The sequence below is a fragment of the Oncorhynchus tshawytscha genome, unplaced genomic scaffold, assembly GCF_018296145.1.
Source record: "Oncorhynchus tshawytscha isolate Ot180627B unplaced genomic scaffold, Otsh_v2.0 Un_contig_121_pilon_pilon, whole genome shotgun sequence".
NCBI classification, from domain to species: domain Eukaryota; kingdom Metazoa; phylum Chordata; class Actinopteri; order Salmoniformes; family Salmonidae; genus Oncorhynchus; species Oncorhynchus tshawytscha.
The window spans coordinates 16013-41191 of record NW_024609165.1 but is presented as its reverse complement, the minus strand read 5'-3'; the positions used below and the strand labels follow the sequence as shown (position 1 = coordinate 41191).

The following is a 25179-nucleotide window of genomic DNA, read 5'->3' as shown; positions in this document are numbered from 1 at the left end:
CACGCATCATATAGCATAGCTCATAGCCCTATATGTTTTAATAAGGTTTATATCATAACTAAAAATGTCTAAATAACACCAAACGTAGCCTATAGACTAGGACCCCTGGAACACGGTGAGAGAGCAGAGCCTAGTGAAAACATGTTCTTATAAGCCCAGTCATTGAGCCTACAGAGCCTCGTGAAAACGTGTTCTTATAAGCCCAGTCATTGAGCCTAGTGAAAACATGTTCTTTAAAGCCCAGTCATTGAGCCTACAGAGCCTCGTGAAAACGTGTTCTTATAAGCCCAGTCATTGAGCCTAGTGAAAACATGTTCTTTAAAGCCCAGTCATTGAGCCTACAGAGCCTAGTGAAAACGTGTTCTTATAAGCCCAGTCATTGAGCCTAGTGAAAACCTTTAAAATAAAACCCAGTCATTGAGCCTACAGAGCCTAGTGAAAACGTGTTCTTTAAAGCCCAGTCATTGAGCCTACAGAGCCTAGTGAAAACATGTTCTTTAAAGCCCAGTCATTGAGCCTACAGAGCCTAGTGAAAACATGTTCTTTAAAGCCCAGTCATTGAGCCTACAGAGCCTAGTGAAAACGTGTTCTTATAAGCCCAGTCATTGAGCCTAGTGAAAACGTGTTCTTTAAAATAAAACCCAGTCATTGTGCCTACAGAGCCTAGTGAAAACATGTTCTTATAAGCCAAGTCATTGAGCCTACAGAGCCTAGTGAAAACGTGTTCTTATAAGCCCAGTCATTGAGCCTACAGAGCCTAGTGAAAACATGTTCTTATAAGCCCAGTCATTGAGCCTACAGAGCCTAGTGAAAACATGTTCTTATAAGCCAAGTCATTGAGCCTACAGAGCCTAGTGAAAACGTGTTCTTATAAGCCCAGTCATTGAGCCTACAGAGCCTAGTGAAAACATGTTCTTATAAGCCCAGTCATTGAGTTGACTGGCCACTATGTTAAAGAAGTTCCCAGCTGTCTCTAGGACATGAATCCTATTTCCTAACCGGTGTAGCCTATCAGACATACATAGGTGACTTCCAACTTTGGAGACGCCGATTTTCACCATAAAAATGCACCTTCGTATTAAAGCATTCTATGCATTATTACATTTGTAGACTTATGTAAAATAGCTTATTATTCGTAATGCTATGAGTAGATTGGATAGTCATAATTCTGACTAATAATATCACTCAATCACTGCTGGCAAAAAAGACCATTCAATGCATGGCTGAGCGCGTATAGCAGGCCTGGGCTATAACAGTTACGGCCTGGGCTATAACAGGTACGGCCTGGGCTATAACAGGTACGGCCTGGGGTATAACAGGTACGGCCTGGGCTATAACAGGTACGTCCTGGGCTATAACAGGTACGTCCTGGGCTATAACAGGTACGTCCTGGGCTATAACAGGTACATCCTGGGCTATAACAGTTACGGCCTGGGCTATAACAGTTACGGCCTGGGCTATAACAGTTACGGCCTGGGCTATAACAGGTACGGCCTGGGCTATAACAGGTACGGCCTGGGCGGCCTGGGCTATAACAGGTACGGCCTGGGCTAAAACAGGTACGGCCTGGGCTATAACAGTTACGGCCTGGGCTATAACAGGTACGGCCTGGGCTATAACAGGTACGGCCTGGGCTATAACAGGTACGGCCTGGGGTATAACAGGTACGGCCTGGGGTATAACAGGTACGGCCTGGGGTATAACAGGTGGTACGGCCTGGGGTATAACAGGTACGGCCTGGGGTATAACAGGTACGGCCTGGGGTATAACAGGTACGGCCTGGGCTATAACAGGTACGGCCTGGGCTATAACAGGTACGGCCTGGGCTATAACAGGTACGGCCTGGGGTATAACAGGTACGGCCTGGGGTATAACAGGTACGGCCTGGGGTATAACAGGTACGGCCTGGGCTATAACAGGTACGGCCTGGGGTATAACAGGTACGGCCTGGGGTATAACAGGTACGGCCTGGGCTATAACAGGTACGGCCTGGGCTATATCAGGTACGGCCCGGGATATATCAGGTACGGCCCGGGTTATAACAGATACGGTCTGGGTTACTTCAGATACGGCCCGGGCTATAAGAGGTACAGCGAAGTGTACAGGTACAGCGAAGTGGTAGGCCACACACGCTCACAGAACCGGACCGCCGAGTGCCGAAGCGCGTAACACTCACCGCCGACTTCCAAACTGTCTCTGGATGCAACTTCAACACAAGAACTGTTCGTCGGGAGCTTCATGAAATGGGTTTCCATGGCCGAGCAGCCGCACACAAGCCAAAGATCACCATGCGCAGTGCTAAGCGTCAGCTGGTGTGGTGTAAAGCTTGCCACCATAGGACACCGTGTTCTCTGGAGTGATGAATCAGGCCTAACCATCTGGCAGTCCCACGGACAAATCAGTGTTTGGTAGATGCCAGGAGAACGCTACCTGCCCGAATGCATAGGGCCAACTGACAAGTGTGGTGGAGGAGGAATAATGTTCTGGGGCTGTTTTTCATGGTTTGGGCCCCTTAGCTCCAGTGAAGGGAAATCTTAATGCTGCAGCAGACAATGACATTCTAGACGATTCTGTGCTTTCAACTTTGGGGCCACAGTTTGGGGAGGCCCTTTCCTGTTTCAACATGACAATGTCCCCCGTGCACAAAGCGAGGTCCATACTGAAATGGTTTGTCGAGATTGGTATGGAAGAACTTGACTGACCGTCACAGAGCCCTGAACTCAACCCCATCAAACACCGTTGGGATGAATTGGAAAGCAGACTGCAAACCAGGCTTAATCACCTAACATCAATGCCTGACCTCACTAATGCTCTTGTGGCTGAATGGAAGCAAGTCCCCCCACAGCAATGTTCCAACATCTAGTGGAAAGCCTTCCCAGAAGAGTGGAGGCTGTTATAGCAGCAAAGGGGGGGGGGACCAACTCCATATGAATGTCCATGATTTTGGAATGAGATGCTCAATGAGCACATGTCCACATACTTTTGATCATGTAGTGTATGTTTTCCTCGCGATTGTATTTTGAAAATATTGTGAAATGTCTGGCTTGGCCTCTCTACTTGTCAGACAGTCTCAACTCATCAATAATCTGCCCAAATTGAGCACTTTCCTGCCTTTCCTTCTGACTGTAGACAATGCAATTTAAATACAATGCAATTTATATACAATTTATTTATATTTTAAAGAAGGTTAATGATCCTCTGAGGACAAATCATACTTCAGTAGCCTATTTGGAAGGATTGTCTTTCTTTCTGCATAGACAGGAGTAGGCTAATTAGCCTATACAATTTTGTCAATTTATTTCAATTAACTTTTAGCTTCCTCTAACCTTATGGACGCGTCGTAACCTTCATTCGCTAATCGACTGCATGCTACGGATGACGTTTTTTTTTTATTGAAAAATAATTCTACACATATATATTAATAGGCTGTATGTAAAGACGAGATTAAATGATGAACAGTCTGATGGTTGAGAACATGATCAAGTCAAATTGTGAATGAGAGACTGATGAAGTGTGTGCAGCCTGTGTAAGAAACAGAGAGAGAAGCAGGCCTTTCATCCAACTTTTTCAAATCATCATTAGAGTTGCACCATGTAGCCTTAGAATGTCTTAAAAATCTAAACATAAGTTTAGATCCCAACTAAAGTTGTAAAAATAAATCTAAAGTAAGCATATAGGAGGACCTGTTAACACAGAATAGTGCACACTTCCTCTGAAATTCTTTGGGGAATATTTGTTTCATTTCAGCTATGCTCAATTGTGTGCTAAAGGAACTAGTGTTGCCCACAGCCATATGGCCAAGCCAGATCAGGACCTAACATACTGTAAGGACAACTCAGAATATGCTATTTTGTTCTTCTGAAATAGGCTACATTTTCTTTATATCATGTTTCTTTTAGACCTGTATAAAATAAATAATGGATTTATTTATTATTTATTTATTTATTTATTGTGTATTATATTAAATGGATTTATTGTACTTTTTACAATGTAGATGTTTCAAAAGGTCCACATCAGTGGCTTGTAGGCTATATGTGGAAGCCAAGATATGCTAAACATGTTTAGGTTAATTACCGGTCAATTACCATGAGACTGGTAATTATTTATATGACAATCACCGGCTGACACAACGTCATGGCCGCCACAGATCTAGTAATAAGGCTTCTCTCCTGTGTGTATACTTTTATGGGTTTTTAAGTTGTCCAGTCGAGAGAAACTCGCCCCACAGTCAAGAGCATGTTTAAGGCTTCTCTCTTGTATGTATACGTTCATGTGTTTTTAAGTGTCCCAATCGAGAGAAACTAGTTCCACAGTGAGAGCAGGAGTAAGGCTTCTCTCCTGTGTGTGTTCTCTGGTGAACTTTTAGCCCAGTTGATGTTTTAAAACATTTTCTACAGTCAGAGCAGTAGTAAGGCTTCTCTCCTGTATGTATACGTTCATGTGTTTTTAAGTTGCCCAGTTGCGAGAAACTCGCCCCGCAGTCAGAGCAGGAGTAGGGCTTCTCTCCTGTGTGTGTTCTCTGATGAACTTTTAGCTCAGTGGATGTTGTGAAGAATTTCACACAGTCAGAGCAGTAGTAAGGCTTCTCTCCTGTGTGTATACTTTCATGAGTTTTTAAGTGGCCCAGTCGAGAGAAACTCACCCCACAGTCAGAGCAGGAGTAAGGCTTCTCTCCTGTGTGTGTTCTCTGATGAACTTTTAGCTCAGTTGATGTTGTGAAGCATTTGCCACAATGAGAGCAGGAGTAAAGCTTCTCTCCTGTATGTATACGTTCATGTGTTTTTAAGGTATCCAATCGGGAGAAATTTTTCCCACAGTCAGAGCAGAAGTAAGGCTTCTCGCCTGTGTGAATACGTTGGTGTTTTTTTAAAGTCCCCAGTTGAGCGAAACTCTCCCCACAGTCAGAGCAGGAGTAAGGCTTCTCTCCTTTATGTATACTTTGGTGTCTTTTTAAATGGCTCAGTCGAGAGAAACTCTTCCCACAGTCAGAGCAGGAGTAAGGCTTCTCTCCAGAGTGCACACTCTGGTGAACTGTCAGAGAATGTGATGTTGTGAATCTCTTCTCATAGTCAGAGGGGGAATACGGATTGTCTCCTGTGTGTATTTGTAGGTGTATTTTTAGTCCTGATAGAAATGGGAAAACCTCCTCACAATGTGGGCAGTAGTGAGACCTCTTAGGTCTGTGATCTTCCTGCTGTTGCTCTCTGGATGTAGAGAATGTCTCAACATGGTCCCCTGTGTGAACAACAGCAGAAGAACCAGTCAGTTGGTGTGATAAACACATGACATCATATCCTCTTCTGCCTGTACCGGGCGACTACCAGTCAAAAGTTTTACAACACCTACTCATTCAAAGGTTTTTCTTTATTTTTACTATTTTCTACATTGTAGAATAATAGTGAAGACATTAAAACTATAAAATAACACGTATGGAATCATGTAGTAACCAAAATTTAAAAAAAGGTTAAACAAATCAAAATATAATTTATATTTAGGATTCTTCAAACAGCCACCCTTTGCCTTGATGACAGCTTTACACACTCTTGTAGGAGTTCTACGACTTTTGACCGGTAGTGTATCAGTACAGTACAAAGGAGAATACAATACAGTACAATACGGGGCGGCAGGGTATCCTAGTGGTTAGAGTGTTGAGCTAAAAGTTCATCAAACCCCCGAGCTGACAAGGTACAAATCTGTCGTTCTGCCCCTGAACAGGCAGTTAACCCACTGTTCCTAGGCAGTCATTGAAAATAAGAATTTGTTCTTAACTGACTTGCCTGGTTAAATAAAGGTAAAAAATACAAATAAAAAAAATACAAAGGAGAATACAATACAGTACAATACAATACAATGGAGAATACAATACAATACAATAATACAATACAATGGAGAATACAATACAGTACAATAATACAATGGAGAATACAATACAGTACAATAATACAATACAATGGAGAATACAATACAATGGAGAATACAATACAATGGAGAATACAATACAATGGAGAATACAATACAATGGAGAATACAATACAATGGAGAATACAATACAATGGAGAATACAATACAATGGAGAATACAATACAGTACAATACAATACAAAGGAGAATACAATACAATGGAGAATACATACAATACAATACAATACAATAATACAATACAATGGAGAATACAATACAGTACAATACAATACAATGGAGAATACAATACAATACAATACAATGGAGAATACAATACAGTACAATACAATACAATGGAGAATACAATACAATACAATAATACAATACAATGGAGAATACAATACAGTACAATAATACAATGGAGAATACAATACAGTACAATAATACAATACAATGGAGAATACAATACAATACAATGGAGAATACAATACAATGGAATACAATACAGTACAATACAAAGGAGAATACAATACAGTACAATACAATACAGTACAATACAAAGGAGAATACAATACAGTACAGTACAATACAAAGGACAATACAATACAATACAGTACAATACAATACAGGACAATACAATACAATACAATACAATACAATACAGTACAATACAATACAAAGGAGAATACAATACAGTACAATACAATACAGTACAATACAATACAGTACAATACAATACAGTACAATACAATACAGTACAATACAATACAAAGGACAATACAATACAGTACAATACAATACAGTACAATACAATACAAAGGACAATACAATACAGTACAATACAATACAATACAATACAATACAATACAATACAAAGGAGAATACAATACAGTACAATACAATACAATACAAAGGACAATACAATACAGTACAGTACAATACAAAGGACAATACAATACAGTACAGTACAATACAAAGGAGAATACAATACAATACAGTACAATACAATACAAAGGACAATACAATACAATACAGTACAATACAATACAAAGGACAATACAATACAATACAATACAAAGGAGAATACAATACAATACAGTACAATACAATACAAAGGACAATACAATACAGTACAGTACAATACAATACAAAGGACAATACAATACAGTACAATACAAAGGAGAATACAATACAATACAATACAGTACAATACAAAGGAGAATACAATACAATACAGTACAATACAATACAAAGGACAATACAATACAGAGGAGAATACAATACAATACAATACAAAGGACAATACAATACAATGGACAATACAATACAAAGGACAATACAGTACAATACAATACAAAGGAGAATACAGTACAATACAATACAGTACAATACAATACAGTACAATACAATACAGTACAATACAGTACAATACAATACAGTACAATACAATACAATACAGTACAATACAAAGGAGAATACAATACAATACAATACAGTACAATACAAAGGACAATACAATACAAAGGAGAATACAATACAATACAATACAAAGGACAATACAATACAGAGGACAATACAGTACAATACAAAGGAGAATACAATACAGTACAATACAATACAGTACAATACAGTACAATACAATACAACTATTCTAAAAGTGGGTCAGAGTTGAAATCTAAAAAAGGAGTAAAAGTCATGACAATTATGACCTATATCATCCTCCACTCACTATCACAAGGGATAGTAACTACACAGACTCATTTCATATCATCCTCCACTCACTATCACAAGGGATAGTCACTACACAGACTCATTTCATATCATCCTCCACTCACTATCACAAGGGTTAGTAACTACACAGACTCATTTCATATCATCCTCCACTCACTATCACAAGAGTTAGTAACTACACAGACTCATTTCATATCATCCTCCACTCAGCTACTGTTCTCTATCATTCTATCAGCAGACAGCACTCTGACTGATGTGGAGCTACTGTTCTCCATCATTCTATCAGCAGGCAGCACTCTGATGTGGAGCTGCTGTTCTCCATCATTCAATCAGCAGACCTGACTGATGTGGAGCTACTGTTCTCCATCATTCTGTCAGCAGACCTGACTGATGGGGAGCTACTGTTCTCCATCATTCTGTCAGCAGACCTGACTGATGGGGAGCTACTGTTCTCCATCATTCTGTCAGCAGACCTGACTGATGGGGAGCTACTGTTCTCCATCATTCAATCAGCAGACCTGACTGATGTGGAGCTACTGTTCTCCATCATTCTATCAGCAGACCTGACTGATGGGGAGCTACTGTTCTCCATCATTCTATCAGCAGAGAGCACTCTGATGGGGAGCTACTGTTCTCCATCATTCTATCAGCAGACAGCACTCTGATGGGGAGCTACTGTTCTCCATCATTCTATCAGCAGACAGCTCTCTGACTGATGTGGAGCTACTGTTCTCCATCATTCTATCAGCAGGCAGCACTCTGATTGATGTGGAGCTACTCTGGTACTTATCTTGGTGTAGCCAGACTACTTTTCTCCAGTAAAATGCCAGATTCACTTCAATCAACACATTAGATCAGGAAATGTAGCTGGCTACATTCTTTTCTATGATAAACATTAGAAATATGATGACCATGCATCGTTTTAGCAACAACAAAAATATACCTTGCTTTTTCATTGTAAGCTCATTTACTTGTGTGGCTGCTAGCCAATGAGTGTTGCAGTTCTGTTGTCATCGGATGAAAATGAAGCTATTTTCTGCCTAATGTGTTTTCTGTTGAAGGAAATCAAACTATAGTTGCACACCCCTGATCGTTCTATTGAAGCAAGAAACACTTTACTTTCAATATAAAATGCTGTAGATAGAACCTGTTCTTACCATGAGAAACAGATGTACCAATCTCCTCCTCTTCTTCTTCATCTTTAATGTTGACATTCAGCTCCAGTGTTTGACTGCAGTCTTCCAGCTTCACTGATGCCATCTCTGGATCCTGCAGAGCAAACTGGGCTCCACTGTCACAATCAGGACCCAGTGACTGTAGGTTTGGACTCAGTGTGGAAGGAGAGAGGCAGGCTGGGTTTGTCCTCACTGTTGATGTTACCGGCCTCAGACTGAATCTGAGTCGTCCTGTGGTAATAAAGACAAACGGACACAAAAAGTTACTGTCTTGACAGTTCTGGCACTTTTTTTTATTCTGTAAAAATATATTATATTTGCTCTCGTTCAAATCATCTCATTTCAATAGATCAGGTAGCTAAGCTTCGACAACAAAACATTCACTGGTTCCCATTAGACAACCGCACACTAGCTGCACATAACCTATAATACATTTCTGAAATTGAATTAAATGCATAAAATGACAACAAAACATTTAGTACAAGGTATGTTGTATGTTTTAGGCAGCACTATGATTGATATTCAGGAAAATAGTACTATCAAATGTATTTATAAAGCCCTTCTTACATCAGCCGATGTCACAAAGTGCTGTACAGAAACCCAGCCTAAAACCCCACAAACAGCAAGCATAGCAGACGTAGAGCCATAGTCTGTTTTCTACGCCAGAAGTTAATGGTTCTCTGTAGGAGGAATTTATATGGTGGAGGCAATTAAGCTGAGTGAAGGAAAGGCCATCACATGGTTGCAGTCACTGATAAGGGTGGACAGAGGTGGTTTAGTGAGGAAAGGAGGTAAGGACAGGTCACATTAAGGGAGAAGGAACAGTTTATTACCCACATCACTTAACTTCAGGGTGGCAGGGTAGCCTAGTGGTTAGAGTGTTGGACTAGTAACCGAAAGGTTGCAAGTTCGAATCCCCAAGCTGACAAGGTACAAATCTGTCGTTCTGCCCCTGAACAGGCAGTTAACCCACTGTTCCCAGGCCGTCATTGAAAATAAGAATGTGTTCTTAATTGACTTGCCTAGTAAAATAAAAGGTAAAAAATAAAAAAAACTTTCTGCCTAACAATAAAGATGTCATGTTTAGGGAGGAGGAGGAGACTCCACCCAAATTGAGCTATGTATTAGAGGGTGACCGATTAATCGGAATGGCCTGATTAATTAGGGCTGATTTCAAGTTTTCATATCAATCAGTAATCAGCATTTTTTGACACCGATCATGGCCGATTACATTGCACTCCACGAGGAGACTGCGTGGCAGGCTGACCAGCTGTTATGCGAGTGCAGCAAGGAGCCAAGGTAAGGTGCATTAAACGTATCTTATAACAAAAACAATCAATCTTAACATAATCACAAGTTAAACTAGTATTATCACCAACCATGTGTAGTTATCTAGCTTGTCCTGTGTTGCATATAATGGATGTGGTGCCTGTTAATTTATCATTGAATCACAGCCGACTTCGCCAAACGGGTGATTTAACAAGCGCAGTCGCGAAAAAAAGCAATGTGTACCTAACCATAAACAACAACTCCTTAAAATCAATACACAAGTATATATATTTTTAAACCTGCGTATTTAGTTAATATTGCATGCTAACATGAATTTCTTTTAACTAGGGAAATTGTGTCACTTCTCTTGCGTTCTGTGCAACAGAGTCAGGGTATATGCAGCAGTTTGGGCCATCTGGCTCGTTGCGAACTGTGTGAAGACTATTTGTTCCTAACAAAGACAGCCGACTTCGCCAAACGGGGGATGATTTAACAAAAACACATTTGCGAAAAAAAGCACAATCGTTGCACGAATGTACCTAACCATAAACATCAATGCCTTTCTTATAATCAATACACAGAAGTTTATATTTTTAAACCTGCATATTTAGCTAAAAGAAAATCATGTTAGCAGGCAATATTAAACAAGGGAAATTGTGTCACTTCTCTTGCGTTCGTTGCACGCAGAGTCAGGGTATATGCAACAGTTGGGGCTGCCTGGATCATTGCGAACTAATTTGCCAGAATTTTAGGTAATTATGACATAACATTGAAGGTTGTGCAATATAACAGGAATATTTAGACTTATGGATGCCACCCCTTATATAAAATACAGAACGGTTCCGTATTTCACTGAAAGATTAAACGTTTTGTTTTTCGGGAATGATAGTTTACAGATTTGACCATATTAATGACCAAAGGCTCATATTTGTGTGTGTTATTATATTATAATGAAGTCTATGATTTGATAGAGCAGTCTGACTGAGTGGTGGTAGGCAGCAGCAGGCTCGTAAGCATTCATTCAAACAGCACTTTACTGCGTTTGCCAGCAGCTCTTCGTAATGCTTCAAGTATTGCGCTGTTTATGACTTCAAGCCTATCAACTCCCGAGATTAGGCTGGCAATACTAAAGTGCCTATTAGAACAGCCAATAGTCAAAGGAATATGAAATACAAATGGTATAGAGAGAAATTGTCCTATAATAACTACAACCTAAAACTTCTTACCTGGTAATATTGAAGATTCATGTTAAAAGGAACCACCAGCTTTCATATGTTCTCATGTTCTGAGCAAGGAACTGAAACATTAGCTTTTTTACATGGCACATATTGCACTTTTACTTTCTTCTCCAACACTTTGTTTTTGCATTATTTAAACCAAATTGAACATGTTTCATAATTTATTTGAGACTAAATTGATTTTATTGATGTATTATATTAAGTTAAAATAAGTGTTCATTCAGTATTGTTGTAATTGTCATTATATATATATATATATATATATATATATATATATATATATATATATATATATATATATATATATATATATATAAGCATTAAAAAAATATATATATATTTCTAAAAAAAAAAAACAGCCGATTAATCGGTATCGGCTTTTTTTGGTCCTCCAATAACCAGTATCGACATTGAAAAATCATAATCAGTCGACCTCTAGTGTGTGTGTGTGTGTGTGTGTGTGTGTGTGTGTGTGTGTGTGTGTGTGTGTGTGCGCGCGTGTATGTGTACACACACACACACAACCACTGGTGGAACAATGTCTGTGTGTTCAGCTGTTCGATCCTTTGGGTGAATTCACTTAGTTTGAGCTTTACTAATCGTCCGTGAGTTGTACTCGGTTCATGTTAGAACCTAACACCTGTCACACAACACATTGATCTCCCATCACTGAAGGAGACATCCCGTACCTAGAATAAATATATTTACCAGCCCTCTGGTTGACCTATTTCCCAGAAACTTTTTCCAACAGTGAAGGCAAGTCTGCTCCCGGCCCGCCACAGCAGTCGCTAGTGCGCGATGGGACAAGGACAAGGACTTCCGGCGCCGACAGAGATGGCCGCCTCGCTTCGCGTTCCTAGGAAACTATGCAGTTTTTTGTTTTTTTACGTGTTATTTCTTACACTAGTACCCCAGGTCATCTTAGGTTTCTTTACATACAGCCGACAAGAACTACTGAATATAAGATCAGCGTCAACTCACCATCAGTACGACCAAGAATATGTTTTTCGCGATGCGGATCCTGAGTTCTGCCTTACAACCAGTGTAACCGAGTGGATCACATGCAGCGACCCAAAAAAAAAACGACTCAGAAAAAGAGGGAAACGAAGCGGTCTTCTGGTCAGACTCCGGAGACGGGCACATCGTGCACCACTCCCCAGCATTCTTCTTGCCAATGTCCAGTCTCTTGACAACAAGGTTGATGAAATCCGAGCAAGGGTAGCATTCCAGAGGGACATCAGAGACTGTAACGTTCTCTGCTTCACGGAAACATGGCTCACTGGAGAGATCCGAAGCGGTGCAGCCAGCGGGTTTCTCCACGCATCGCGCCGACAGAAACAAACATCTCTCTGGTAAGAAGACGGGCGGGGGCGTATGCCTTATGGCCAACGTGACATGGTGTGATGAAGGAAACATACAGGAACTCAAATCCTTCTGTTCACCTGATTTAGAATTCCTCACAATCAAATGTAGACCGCATTATCTACCAAGAGAATTCTCTTCGATTATAATCACAGCCGTATATATCCCCCCAAGCAGACACATCGATGGCTCTGAACGAACTTTATTTAACTCTCTGCAAACTGGAAACGATTTATCCGGAGGCTGCATTCATTGTAGCTGGGGATTTTAACAAGGCTAATCTGAAAACAAGACTCCCTAAATTGTATCAGCATATTGATTGCGCAACCAGGGGTGGAAAGACCCTGGATCATTGTTACCCTAACTTCCGCGACGCATATAAGGCCCTGCCCCGCCCCCTTTCGGAAAAGCTGACCACGACTCCATTTTGTTGATCCCTGCCTACAGACAGAAACTAAAACAAGAAGCTCCCACGCTGAGGTCTGTCCAACGCTGGTCCGACCAAGCTGACTCCACACTCCAAGACTGCTTCCATCACGTGGACTGGGAGATGTTTCGTATTGCGTCAGACAACAACATTGACGAATACGCTGATACGGTGTGCGAGTTCATTAGAACGTGCGTTGAAGATGTCGTTCCCATAGCAACGATTAAAACATTCCCTAACCAGAAACCGTGGATTGATGGCAGCATTCGTGTGAAACTGAAGGCACGAACCACTGCTTTTAATCAGGGCAAGGTGTCTGGTAACATGACTGAATACAAACAGTGCAGCTATTCCCTCCGCAAGGCTATCAAACAAGCTAAGCGCCAGTACAGAGACAAAGTAGAATCTCAATTCAACGGCTCAGACACAAGAGGTATGTGGCAGGGTCTACAGTCAATCACGGACTACAGGAAGAAACCCAGCCCAGTCTCGGACCAGGATGTCTTGCTCCCAGGCAGACTAAATAACTTTTTTGCCCGCTTTGAGGACAATACAGTGCCACTGACACGGCCTGCAACGGAATCATGCGGTCTCTCCTTCACTGCAGCCGAAGTGAGTAAGACATTTAAACGTGTTAACCCTCGCAAGGCTGCAGGCCCAGACGGCATCCCCAGCCGCGCCCTCAGAGCATGCGCAGACTAGCTGGCCGGTGTGTTTACGGACATATTCAACCAATCCCTATACCAGTCTGCTGTTCCCACATGCTTCAAGAGGGCCACCATTGTTCCTGTTCCCAAGAAAGCTAAGGTAACTGAGCTAAACGACTACCGCCCCGTAGCACTCACATCCGTCATCATGAAGTGCTTTGAGAGACTAGTCAAGGACCATATCACCTCCACCCTACCTCACACCCTTGACCCACTCCAATTTGCTTACCGCCCAAATAGGTCCACAGACGATGCAATCTCAACCACACTGCACACTGCCCTAACCCATCTGGACAAGAGGAATACCTATGTGAGAATGCTGTTCATCGACTACAGCTCGGCATTCAACACCATAGTACCCTCCAAGCTCGTCATCAAGCTCGAGACCCTGGGTCTCGACCCCGCCCTGTGCAACTGGGTACTGGACTTCCTGACGGGCCGCCCCAGGTGGTGAGGGTAGGCAACAACATCTCCTCCCCGCTGATCCTCAACACTGGGGCCCCACAAGGGTGCGTTCTGAGCCCCCTCCTGTACTCCCTGTTCACCCACGACTGCGTGGCCATGCACGCCTCCAACTCAATCATCAAGTTTGCGGACGACACAACAGTGGTAGGCTTGATTACCAACAACGACGAGACGGCCTACAGGGAGGAGGTGAGGGCCCTCGGAGTGTGGTGTCAGGAAAATAACCTCACACTCAACGTCAACAAAACTAAGGAGATGATTGTGGACTTCAGGAAACAGCAGAGGGAACACCCCCATCCACATCGATGGAACAGTAGTGGAGAGGGTAGCAAGTTTTAAGTTCCTCGGCATACACATCACAGACAAACTGAATTGGTCCACTCACACAGACAGCATCGTGAGGAAGGCGCAGCAGCGCCTCTTCAACCTCAGGAGGCTGAAGAAATTCGGCTTGTCACCAAAAGCACTCACAAACTTCTACAGATGCACAATCGAGAGCATCCTGGCGGGCTGTATCACCGCCTGGTATGGCAACTGCACCGCCCTCAACCGTAAGGCTCTCCAGAGGGTAGTGAGGTCTGCACAACGCATCACCGGGGGCAAACTACCTGCCCTCCAGGACACCTACACCACCCGATGCTACAGGAAGGCCATAAAGATCATCAAGGACATCAACCACCCGAGCCACTGCCTGTTCACCCCGCTGTCATCCAGAAGGCGAGGTCAGTACAGGTGCATCAAAGCTGGGACCGAGAGACTGAAAAACAGCTTCTATCTCAAGGCCATCAGACTGTTAAACAGCCACCACTAACATTGAGTGGCTACTGCCAACACACTGTCAATGACACTGACTCTACTCCAGCCACTTTAATCATGGGAATTGATGGGAAATGATGTAAATATATCACTAGCCACTTTAAACAATGCTACCTTATATAATTTTACTTACCCTACATTGTTCATCTCATAGGCATACGTTGATACTGTACTCTATATCATCGACTGCATCCTTATGTAATACATGTATCACTAGCCACTTTAACTATGCCACTTGGTTTACATACTTATCTCATATGTATATACTGTACTCGATATCATCTACTGTATCTTGCCTATGCTGCTCTGTACCATCACTCATTCATATATCCTTATGTACATATTCTTTATCCCCTTACACTGTGTATAAGACAGTAGTTTTTTTTTTTGGAATTGTTAGTTAGATTACTTGCTCGTTATTACTGCATTGTCGGAACTAGAAGCACAAGCATTTCGCTACACTCGCATTAACATCTGCTAACCATGTGTATGTGACAAATAAATTTGATTTGATTTGATTTTGATTTGGACATCCCAGCTGGTCAAACCCTCCCCTAAACCTGCAAAATCTGGACCCCTACAAATCAGCCGGGCTAGACAATCTGGACCCTTTCTTTCTAAAATTATCTGCCGAAATTGTTGCCACCCCTATTACTAGCCTGTTCAACCTCTCTTTTGTGTCGTCTGAGATTCCCAAAGATTGGAAAGCAGCTGCGGTCATCCCCCTCTTCAAAGGTTGGGGACACTCTTGACCCAAACTGCTACAGACCTATATCTATCCTACCATGCATTTTCTAAGGTCTTCGAAAGCCAAGTCAACAAACAGATTACCGACCATTTCGAATCTCACCATACCTTCTCTGCTATGCAATCTGGTTTCAGAGCTGGTCATGGGTGCACCTCAGCAATGCTCAAGGTCCTAAACGATATCTTAACCGCCATCGATAAGAAACATTACTGTGCAGCTGTATTCATTGATCTGGCCAAAGCATTCGACTCTGTCAATCACCACATCCTCATCGGCAGACTCGACAGCCTTGGTTTCTCAAATGATTGCCTCGCCTGGTTCACCAACTACTTCTCTGATAGAGTTCAGTGTGTCAAATCGGAGGGTCTGCTGTCCGGACCTCTGGCAGTCTCTATGGGGGTGCCACAGGGTTCAATTCTTGGACTGACTCTCTTCTCTGAATACATCAATGAGGTCGCTCTTGCTGCTGGTGAGTCTCTGATCCACCTCTACGCAGACGACACCATTCTGTATACTTCCGGCCCTTCTTTGGGCACTGTGTTAACAACCCTCCAGGCAAGCTTCAATGCCATACAACTCTCCTTCCGTGGCCTCCAATTGCTCTTAAATACAAGTAAAACTAAATGCATGCTCTTCAACCGATCGCTACCTGCACCTACCTGCCTGTCCAACATCACTACTCTGGACGGCTCTGACTTAGAATACGTGGACAACTACAAATACTTCGGTGTCTGGTTAGACTGTAAACTCTCCTTCCAGACCCATATCAAACATCTCAATCCAAAGTTAAATCTAGAATTGGCTTCCTATTTCGCAACAAAGCATCCTTCACTCATGCTGCCAAACATACCCTTGTAAAACTGACCATCCTACCAATCCTCGACTTTGGCGATGTCATTTACAAAATAGCCTCCAATACCCTACTCAACAAATTGGATGCAGTCTATCACAGTGCAATCCGTTTTGTCACCAAAGCCCCATATACTACCCACCATTGCGACCTGTACGCTCTCGTTGGCTGGCCCTCGCTTCATACTCGTCGCCAAACCCACTGGCTCCATGTCATCTACAAGACCCTGCTAGGTAAAGTCCCCCTTATCTCAGCTCGCTTGTCACCATAGCATCTCCCACCTGTAGCACACGCTCCAACAGGTATATCTCTCTAGTCACCCCCAAAACCAATTCTTTCTTTGGCCGCCTCTCCTTCCAGTTCTCTGCTGCCAATGACTGGAACGAACTACAAAAATCTCTGAAACTGGAAACACTTATCTCCCTCTCTAGCTTTAAGCACCAACTGTCAGAGCAGCTCACAGATTACTGCACCTGTACATAGCCCACCTATAATTTAGCCCAAACAACTACCTCTTTCCTTACTGTATTTAATTAATTTATTTATTTTGCTCCTTTGCACCCCATTATTTTTATTTCTACTTTGCACATTCTTCCATTGCAAATCTACCATTCCAGTGTTTTACTTGCTATATTATATTTACTTTGCCACCATGGCCTTTTTTTGCCTTTACCTCCCTTATCTCACCTCATTTGCTCACATCGTATTTAGACTTGTTTATACTGTATTATTGACTGTATGTTTGTTTTACTCCATGTGTAACTCTGTGTCGTTGTATCTGTCGAACTGCTTTGCTTTATCTTGGCCAGGTCGCAATTGTAAATGAGAACTTGTTCTCAACTTGCCTACCTGGTTAAATAAAGGTGAAATAAATAAATAAAAACCGGATGACGCTGGGCCAATTGTGCGCCTCCCCACGAGTCTCCCGGTTGCGGCCGGCTGCGACCGAGCCTGAACTCAAACCCAGAATCTCTAGTGGCACAGCTAGCACTGCCTTAGACCACTGCACCACTCGGGAGGCCCTAAGAGTCTCAGTCTTAAATCGCCAGTAGGTTTTTTGCTCCAACCCTGTTCCTGGAGCGCTACCCTCCTGTAGGTTTTTACTCCAACCCTGTTCCTGGAGAGCTACCCTCCTGTAGGTTTTTGTTTTCGCTACAGGAGATTGCGTTGGAGTTCAAACCTACAGGACAGTAGCCTTGCAGGAACAGGGTTGGAGTTCAAACCTACAGGACAGTAGCCTTGCAGGAACAGGGTTGGAGTTCAAACCTACAGGACAGTAGCCTTGCAGGAACAGGGTTGGAGTTCAAACCTACAGGACAGTAGCCTTGCAGGAACAGGGTTGGAGTTCAAACCTACAGGACAGTAGCCTTGCAGGAACAGGGTTGGAGTTAAAACCTACAGGACAGTAGCCTTGCAGGAACAGGGTTGGAGTTCAAACCTACAGGACAGTAGCCTTGCAGGAACAGGGTTGGAGTTAAAACCTACAGGACAGTAGCCTTGCAGGAACAGGGTTGGAGTTCAAACCTACAGGACAGTAGCCTTGCAGGAACAGGGTTGGAGTTCAAACCTACAGGACAGTAGCCTTGCAGGAACAGGGTTGGAGAACCCACATTCTCACGTCAAGTTCAGTTTTTCTAAGTGCCAACATTTGAGTGAAAACTGGCTCACTCGTGTTGAGTGGTATATTTTGTATGTATGCAGTTTATCAACGAGGCCCGGGGACATCGGGGTCATGGCTAGAAGGGATCCAGCTTTTGTCAAATTAACGTCAAAAGGTTGATTTTCTTTGCATTTTCGCTAACCCTAACATTTTAGCTAACCCAAACCGAATTATCCTAACCTGCTATGTTAATTATCCTAAACTGCTACTAAAAGTCAAATATGAAGTTAATTTGACAAAAGCTGTATCCCATCTAGACTACACATGACCGTCTCCCAGAGCGAAGAGGCTTCGGCACTTTAGTCTGTTGACCGAGTATGCGACGCCATTTTACCAGCTTGTGAACAACATTATACAGAAAACCAATAACGTATAAAAACGAACTCAGAAATCTCAACTGAATTGAATCTTTATGAAAATTACATTGTCGACCTGTATATTAATTCAATCAAACCCAAAGTCTAACGTTAGATATGTTTTTAGCACGTTTTTCACGCATTCGGCTTGACACAAACATAACACCTTGACAGGTTTGCTACCTAACATGTTATGACATGTTCTTTCGATATTATAAAGTGTAAACGTGCTATTACATACCTGTAGTAATGCATTTGAAACGGACACAAAGGTGAGCATATTGACAGCACAACAGTGAGTCGTCGTTCTTCTTCTTCTTCAGTGGGGTTTAACCGCGGTTGGCATACAATATGTTGCATTACCACCCCCAACTGGACTAGCGTATAAATCCATTATACTTTGTGATGCAAAACGGGATAATGGGAAAGGGGAAAAAAACACCTTCCAACTAACCGTACACTTATTAAATACCCACCACTGTGACCCTATCTACTCCTACATCATTCAATTCAAATGTATTTATATAGCCCTTCGTACATCAGCTGATATCTCAAAGTGCTGTACAGAAACCCAGCCTAAAACCCCAAACAGCAAGCAATGCAGTTGTAGAAGCACGGTGGCTAGGAAAAACTCCCTAGAAAGGCCAAAACCTAGGAAGAAACCTAGAGAGGAACCAGGCTATGTGGGGTGGCCAGTCCTCTTCTGGCTGTGCCGGGTGGAGATTATAACAGAACATGGCCAAGATGTTCAAATGTTCATAAATGACCAGCATGGTCCAATAATAATAAGGCAGAACAGTTGAAACTGGAGCAGCAGCACGGCCAGGTGGACTGGGGACAGCAAGGAGTCATCATGTCAGGTAGTCCTGAGGCATGGTCCTAGGGCTCAGGTCCTCCGAGAGAGAGAGAGAAAGAAAGAAAGAGAGAATTAGAGAGAGCACACTTGAATTCACACAGGACACCGAATAGGACAGGAGAAGTACTCCAGATATAACAAACTGATCCTAGCCCCCCAACACATAAACTACTGCAGCATAAATACTGGAGGCTGAGACAGGAGGGGTCAGGAGATCATCATACTATTGTGACCCTATCTACTCCTGCTCCATGCTACTGTGACCCTATCTACTCCTACATCATACTGCTGTGACCCTATCTACTCCTGCTCCATGCTACTGTGACCCTATCTACTCCTGCTCCATGCTACTGTGACCCTATCTAGTCCTGCTCCATACTACTGTGACCCTATCTACTCCTGCATCACACTACTGTGACCATATCTACTCCTGATCCATGCTACTGTGACCCTATCTACTCCTGCTCCATGCTACTGTGATCCTATCTACTCCTGCTCCATGCTACTGTGACCCTATCTACTCCTGCATCATGCTACTGTGACCCTATCTACTCCTGCTCCATACTACTGTGACCCTATCTACTCCTGCTCCATACTACTGTGACCCTATCTACTCCTGCTCCATACTACTGTGACCCTATCTGCACCATGCTTGTTACGTTCCCCAGTTTCTGTGTTGTGGGTTTGTCTGTATGTGTGTATTTCAGGAAATGGCTTCCTGAAGTCCAAAGCAGCTGATTGGTCGGCCCCATTGCAGAGTGGCACTCTAACCCCGCCCTCTCGTTAGGGGATACAGCTGTTGGCAATTACCGACTCCTTCATAGCTTTAAAAGCATGTGTTCCTTTGTTAGGAAGAGAGAGCGTTGTGGTATGTCCTGTATAATATGTTGTCAGTGGTTTGTAGCTGGTCCTGCAGAGGTCTGTGTATGCCATAGGACTTAGTTTTTTATGGGGGGTGATTATTGAAATTGTTCACTATTTATTTGTTCCTGGGGGAAAAGGGAAGGCTCCTTGGGAGTGCTTAGGCAAGAGGCCTGCGGGCATACATATCCCTAGTATTAACTATGTCTATGCGCACTAGGTAAGACCTGGGCGGACCACCCCCTGTGTTTTGGTTAGCGCGCCAGGTGGTGATAAGATGGGTAGGTAAGGTAGGAGAGGGGGCTCTTTAACTTCTACTTTCTTTGCTTTGGTTCCATCTAGCCCCTTTTCCTCAAATGACCCGTGTCAAGGAAATAAATTCCCAGTAAATGGTCATATTGTCTGCCTCTGTCATCCTTACCTGCACCTAAAATCACATACCTCTTTCACTCCGTGGGGAGGTGAGTGTAGCAGGGTGTTGTGTTCCCTCCAAGAGGGACATTGCTACTGTGACCCTATCTGCTCCTGCTCCATACTACTGTGACCCTATCTGCTCCTGCTCCATGCTACTGTGACCCTATCTGCTCCTGCTCCATGCTACTGTGACCCTATCTGCTCCTGCTCCATGCTACTGTGACCCTATCTGCTCCATGCTACTGTGACCCTATCTGCTCCTGCTCCATGCTACTGTGACCCTATCTACTCCTGCTCCATGCTACTGTGACCCTATCTGCTCCATGCTACTGTGACCCTATCTGCTCCATGCTACTGTGACCCTATCTGCTCCTGCTCCATGCTACTGTGACCCTATCTGCTCCATGCTACTGTGACCCTATCTGCTCCTGCTCCATGCTACTGTGACCCTATCTACTCCTGCTCCATGCTACTGTGACCCTATCTGCTCCATGCTACTGTGACCCTATCTGCTCCATGCTACTGTGACCCTATCTGCTCCTGCTCCATGCTACTGTGACCCTATCTGCTCCTGCATTATGCCGATGACCTGGGAGAACAGGACACCACCCTGTAACTCCTCTGATCTCCAGTCTCGTACGTTGAAGTACTTCTCCGCTGCTGCCACATCTATTGTCTGTGATTTACATTCCATTTCTGCTGTACAGTTGATAACCATTTGCTATGAACACTAAGCCAACCTTACTGAAACGTATCACTCATTGACCTACAGTATCCCTCTGTACTGGTACAGATCTACTACTCACAGGGCTCCTCTCAGTATCCCTCTGTACTGGTACAGATCTACTACTCACAGGGCTCCTCTCAGAATCCCTCACCCTTGATACATCCTCTACTTTCTTCACTGCCTCGGCATATGACACCTAATGCACTACTCTGTCTCTGGACTAATGCACTAACTTCTTCTCTGGTATAATGAGATTCACACAAACTGTAATGTCCAATTCACATCACATCCCATACTCTGACCACCTCAACCTACTTCTCTTGTACCGGACACTTCTGATCCCCCGCAACATGATCATCCCCTACAGTTGGCACACCACTTTATACTGTCCACTTCCCATCATGGACTGTCAATGGAGACAAAACATTTATTTTATTTTTTTGTAAGGCGCCAAACTGCCGATGTGTTCAGGTCATGTGACTCTCGCACATAATGTAGACGTAGTGTTTGTCGTCACATGTTAGTTTAGATAAACATTCCTGTCCTCTTCACACCCTTATCTATGGCTGTGTTACGAACACGTAAAACACAGCCTCCATTTACCCTCGCCTTATGCCCTTGGGGGAATCCCCACGGCCATCTTTGCCGTCAGTCGAAACCCATTAGCCAATCAAGAGAAGTTGTCAATGTAAGCCCCCTCAGCCCTCGTTTCTGAACGAGTGTGTTCACACCGGGGCCTGTTCACACCAGGGCCTGTTCACACCAGGGCCTGTTCACTCCGGGGGGCCTGAAACCACCCATAATTCAATTCACGATGATTGTACATCCGCTAAGAAAAGTCTCGTAAAACTTCAAACCAACATCAATATGGAGAAAACGGAAATACAGTGCATTCGGAAAGTATTCAGACCCCTTGATTTTTACACGTTCTGATTAAATTAAATTGATGAGCGAAAAAAAAACGATCTACACACAATACCCCATAATGACAAAGCAAAAAAAACAGGTTTTTAGAAAAAAAAATTCAAATGTATAAAAAAAGATACAAAATATCACATTTCCAGTATTCAGACCTTTTACTCAGTACTTGTATGAAGCACCTCTGGCAGCGATTACAGCCTGGAGTCTTCTTGGGTATGACGCTACAAGCTTGGCACACCTGAATTTGGGGAGTTTCTCACATTCTTCTTTGCAGATCCTCTCAAGCTCTGTCGGGCTGGATGAGGAGCATCGCTGCACAGTTATTTTCAGGTCTCCCCAGAGATGTTCGACCGGGTTCAAGTTCGGGCTCTGGCTAGATAATAGTCACTTTAATAACTCTACCTACATGTACATATTACCTCAATTACCTCGACTAACCGGTGCCCATTGACTTTGTACCAGTACCCCCTTTATATAGCCTCACTATTGTTATTTGACTGCTGCTCCTTAATTATTTGTTTTATTTCTTTGGGTATTTTTCTTAACTGCATTGTTGGTTAAGAGCTTGTAAGTAAGCATTTCACTGTTACACCTGTTGTATTTGGCACATGTGACAAATAACATTTGATTTGACTTGATCAAAGGACAGTCAGAGACTTGTACCGAAGCCACTCCTACGATATCTTTGCTGTGTGTTTAAGGTCGTTGTCCTGTTGGAAGTTGAACCTTCACCCCAGTCTGAGGTCCTGAGTGCTCTGGAACAGGTTTTCATCAAGGATCTCTCTGTACTTTGCTCTGTTCATCTTTCCATCGACCCTGACTAGTCTCCTTGTCCCTGCCGCTGAAAGACATCCCCAAAGCATGATGCTGCCACCTCCATGCTTCACCGTAGGGATGGTGTCAGGTTTCCTCCAGACATGGAGGAATGCTTGGCATTCAGGCCAAAGAGTTCAATATCGGTTTCATCAGACCAGAGAATCTTGTTGTCTCATGGTCTGAGAGTCCTTTAGGTGCCTTTTGGCAAACTCCAAGCGGGCTGTCATATGCCTTTTACTGAGGAGTGGCCTCCGTCTGGGCACTCTACCATAAAGACCTGATTGGTGGAGTGCTGCAGAGATGGTTGTCCTTCTGGAAGGTTCTCTCATCTCCACAGAGGAACTCTGGCGCTCTGTCAGTGACCATCAGGTTCTTGGCCACCTCCTTGACCAAGGCCCTTCTCCCCCGATTGCTCAGTTTGGCTGGAAGGCCAGCTCTAGGAAGAGTCTTGGTGGTTCCAAACTTCTTCCATTGAAGAATGATGGAGTCCACTGTGTTCTTGGGGACCTTCAATGCTGCAGAAATGTTTTGGTACCCATCCCCAGATCTGTGCCTTGAATCAATCCTGTCTTGGAGCTCTACGGTAAAATTCCTTCGACCTCATGGCTTGGTTTTTGCTCTAACATGCACTGTCAACTGTTGAACCTTTATATAGACTGGTGTGAGCCTTTTCAAATCATGTCCAATCAATTTAATGTACCACAGGTGGACTCCAATGAAGTTGTAGAAACAGCTCAAGGATGATCAATGGAAACAGGATGCACCTGAGCTCAATTTCGAATCTCATAGCAAATGGTCTGAATACTTACATAAATAAGGTATTTCTGTTTTTTTTATATTTAATACATTTGCAAACATTTTCTTAAAAACCTGTTTTCGCTTTGACATTATGGGCTATTCTGTGTAGATTGATAAGGATTTGTTGTATTTAATCTGTTTTAGAATAAGACTGCAACGTGTGTAAAAAGTAAAGGGGTCTGAATACTTACCGAATGCACTTTAAATTGGGACTTGCGCTACTAAGGCACACGACCGCACAAACACGTTTCGTGAAAGTAATGATGTTTTTGTTTGGTTATTATGGACAAGAGAACATTTTTATTTGTCAAACAGCAGTCAAGCATCGATCACAATGTCACCAGATTAAGACCCTCGATATTTATTGGAAAGGAGTATCAAGATAACCTTGCACTTTCACCAAACTGTGAAGTTAATCTGTAGTAAACTGCATGGTTTCCCGAGCGGTGGTGGGAGGACCACACACCGTATTTATTTATTTTTATTTTTTCACCTTTATTTAACCAGGTAGGCTAGTTGAGAACAAGTTCTCGTTTGCAACTGCGACCTGGCCAAGATAAAGCATAGCAGTGTGAACAGACAACAACACAGAGTTACACATGGAGTAAACAATAACAATAAAGTATCATCGGGTGACTCCAAGTTTACTTCCATATTATGGTTATTATAGCAATATTTGTACATAAATCCGTTACATCGCCATTTCTCGCATAATACATTTAATCGACTACCTAACTATACGTCTAGAAAGCATAGTACCGGTCAACTTGGAATCATTATGTTGTCATAATCTATTAATCATTATGTTGTCATTATGTGGTATGATCTATGAATCATTATGTCTAACAGAGGTTGTAATATACTTCCTCAGTGATTTGACCCACGCACCGCTCTCTACTGCTACTCATGTGATGCTGGGATACATAATATACCCAGTGAGAGTTTGGTGTATAAGCCGGTTCCGTGATGACATTGAGAAAAGCATGGTAATTTATGGCCAAGTGTGTGTAATTGAAGAATCTGATGATGTGCTGTGTAGCAATTGAGGTAGAATTCAAGTTGACGAATTCCCAGAGTGCCTT

The 25179-nt window shown here is 42.9% G+C and overlaps 1 protein-coding gene across 1 annotated transcript; it reads right to left on the bottom strand.

The window, feature by feature from the left end:
- Window positions 1-3957: 3957 nt before the first annotated feature.
- On the bottom strand, window positions 3958-19060 carry LOC121844366 (zinc finger protein 239-like). Its single transcript, XM_042314390.1, has 3 exons — window positions 18946-19060; window positions 8789-9037; window positions 3958-5235 (listed from the first exon to the last, which is right to left on the bottom strand). The coding sequence occupies exons 2-3, from the start codon at window positions 8889-8891 to the stop codon at window positions 4241-4243; spliced, it is 1098 nt and encodes a 365-aa protein (XP_042170324.1). The 5' UTR covers window positions 8892-9037; window positions 18946-19060; the 3' UTR covers window positions 3958-4240.
- Window positions 19061-25179: the final 6119 nt, after the last annotated feature.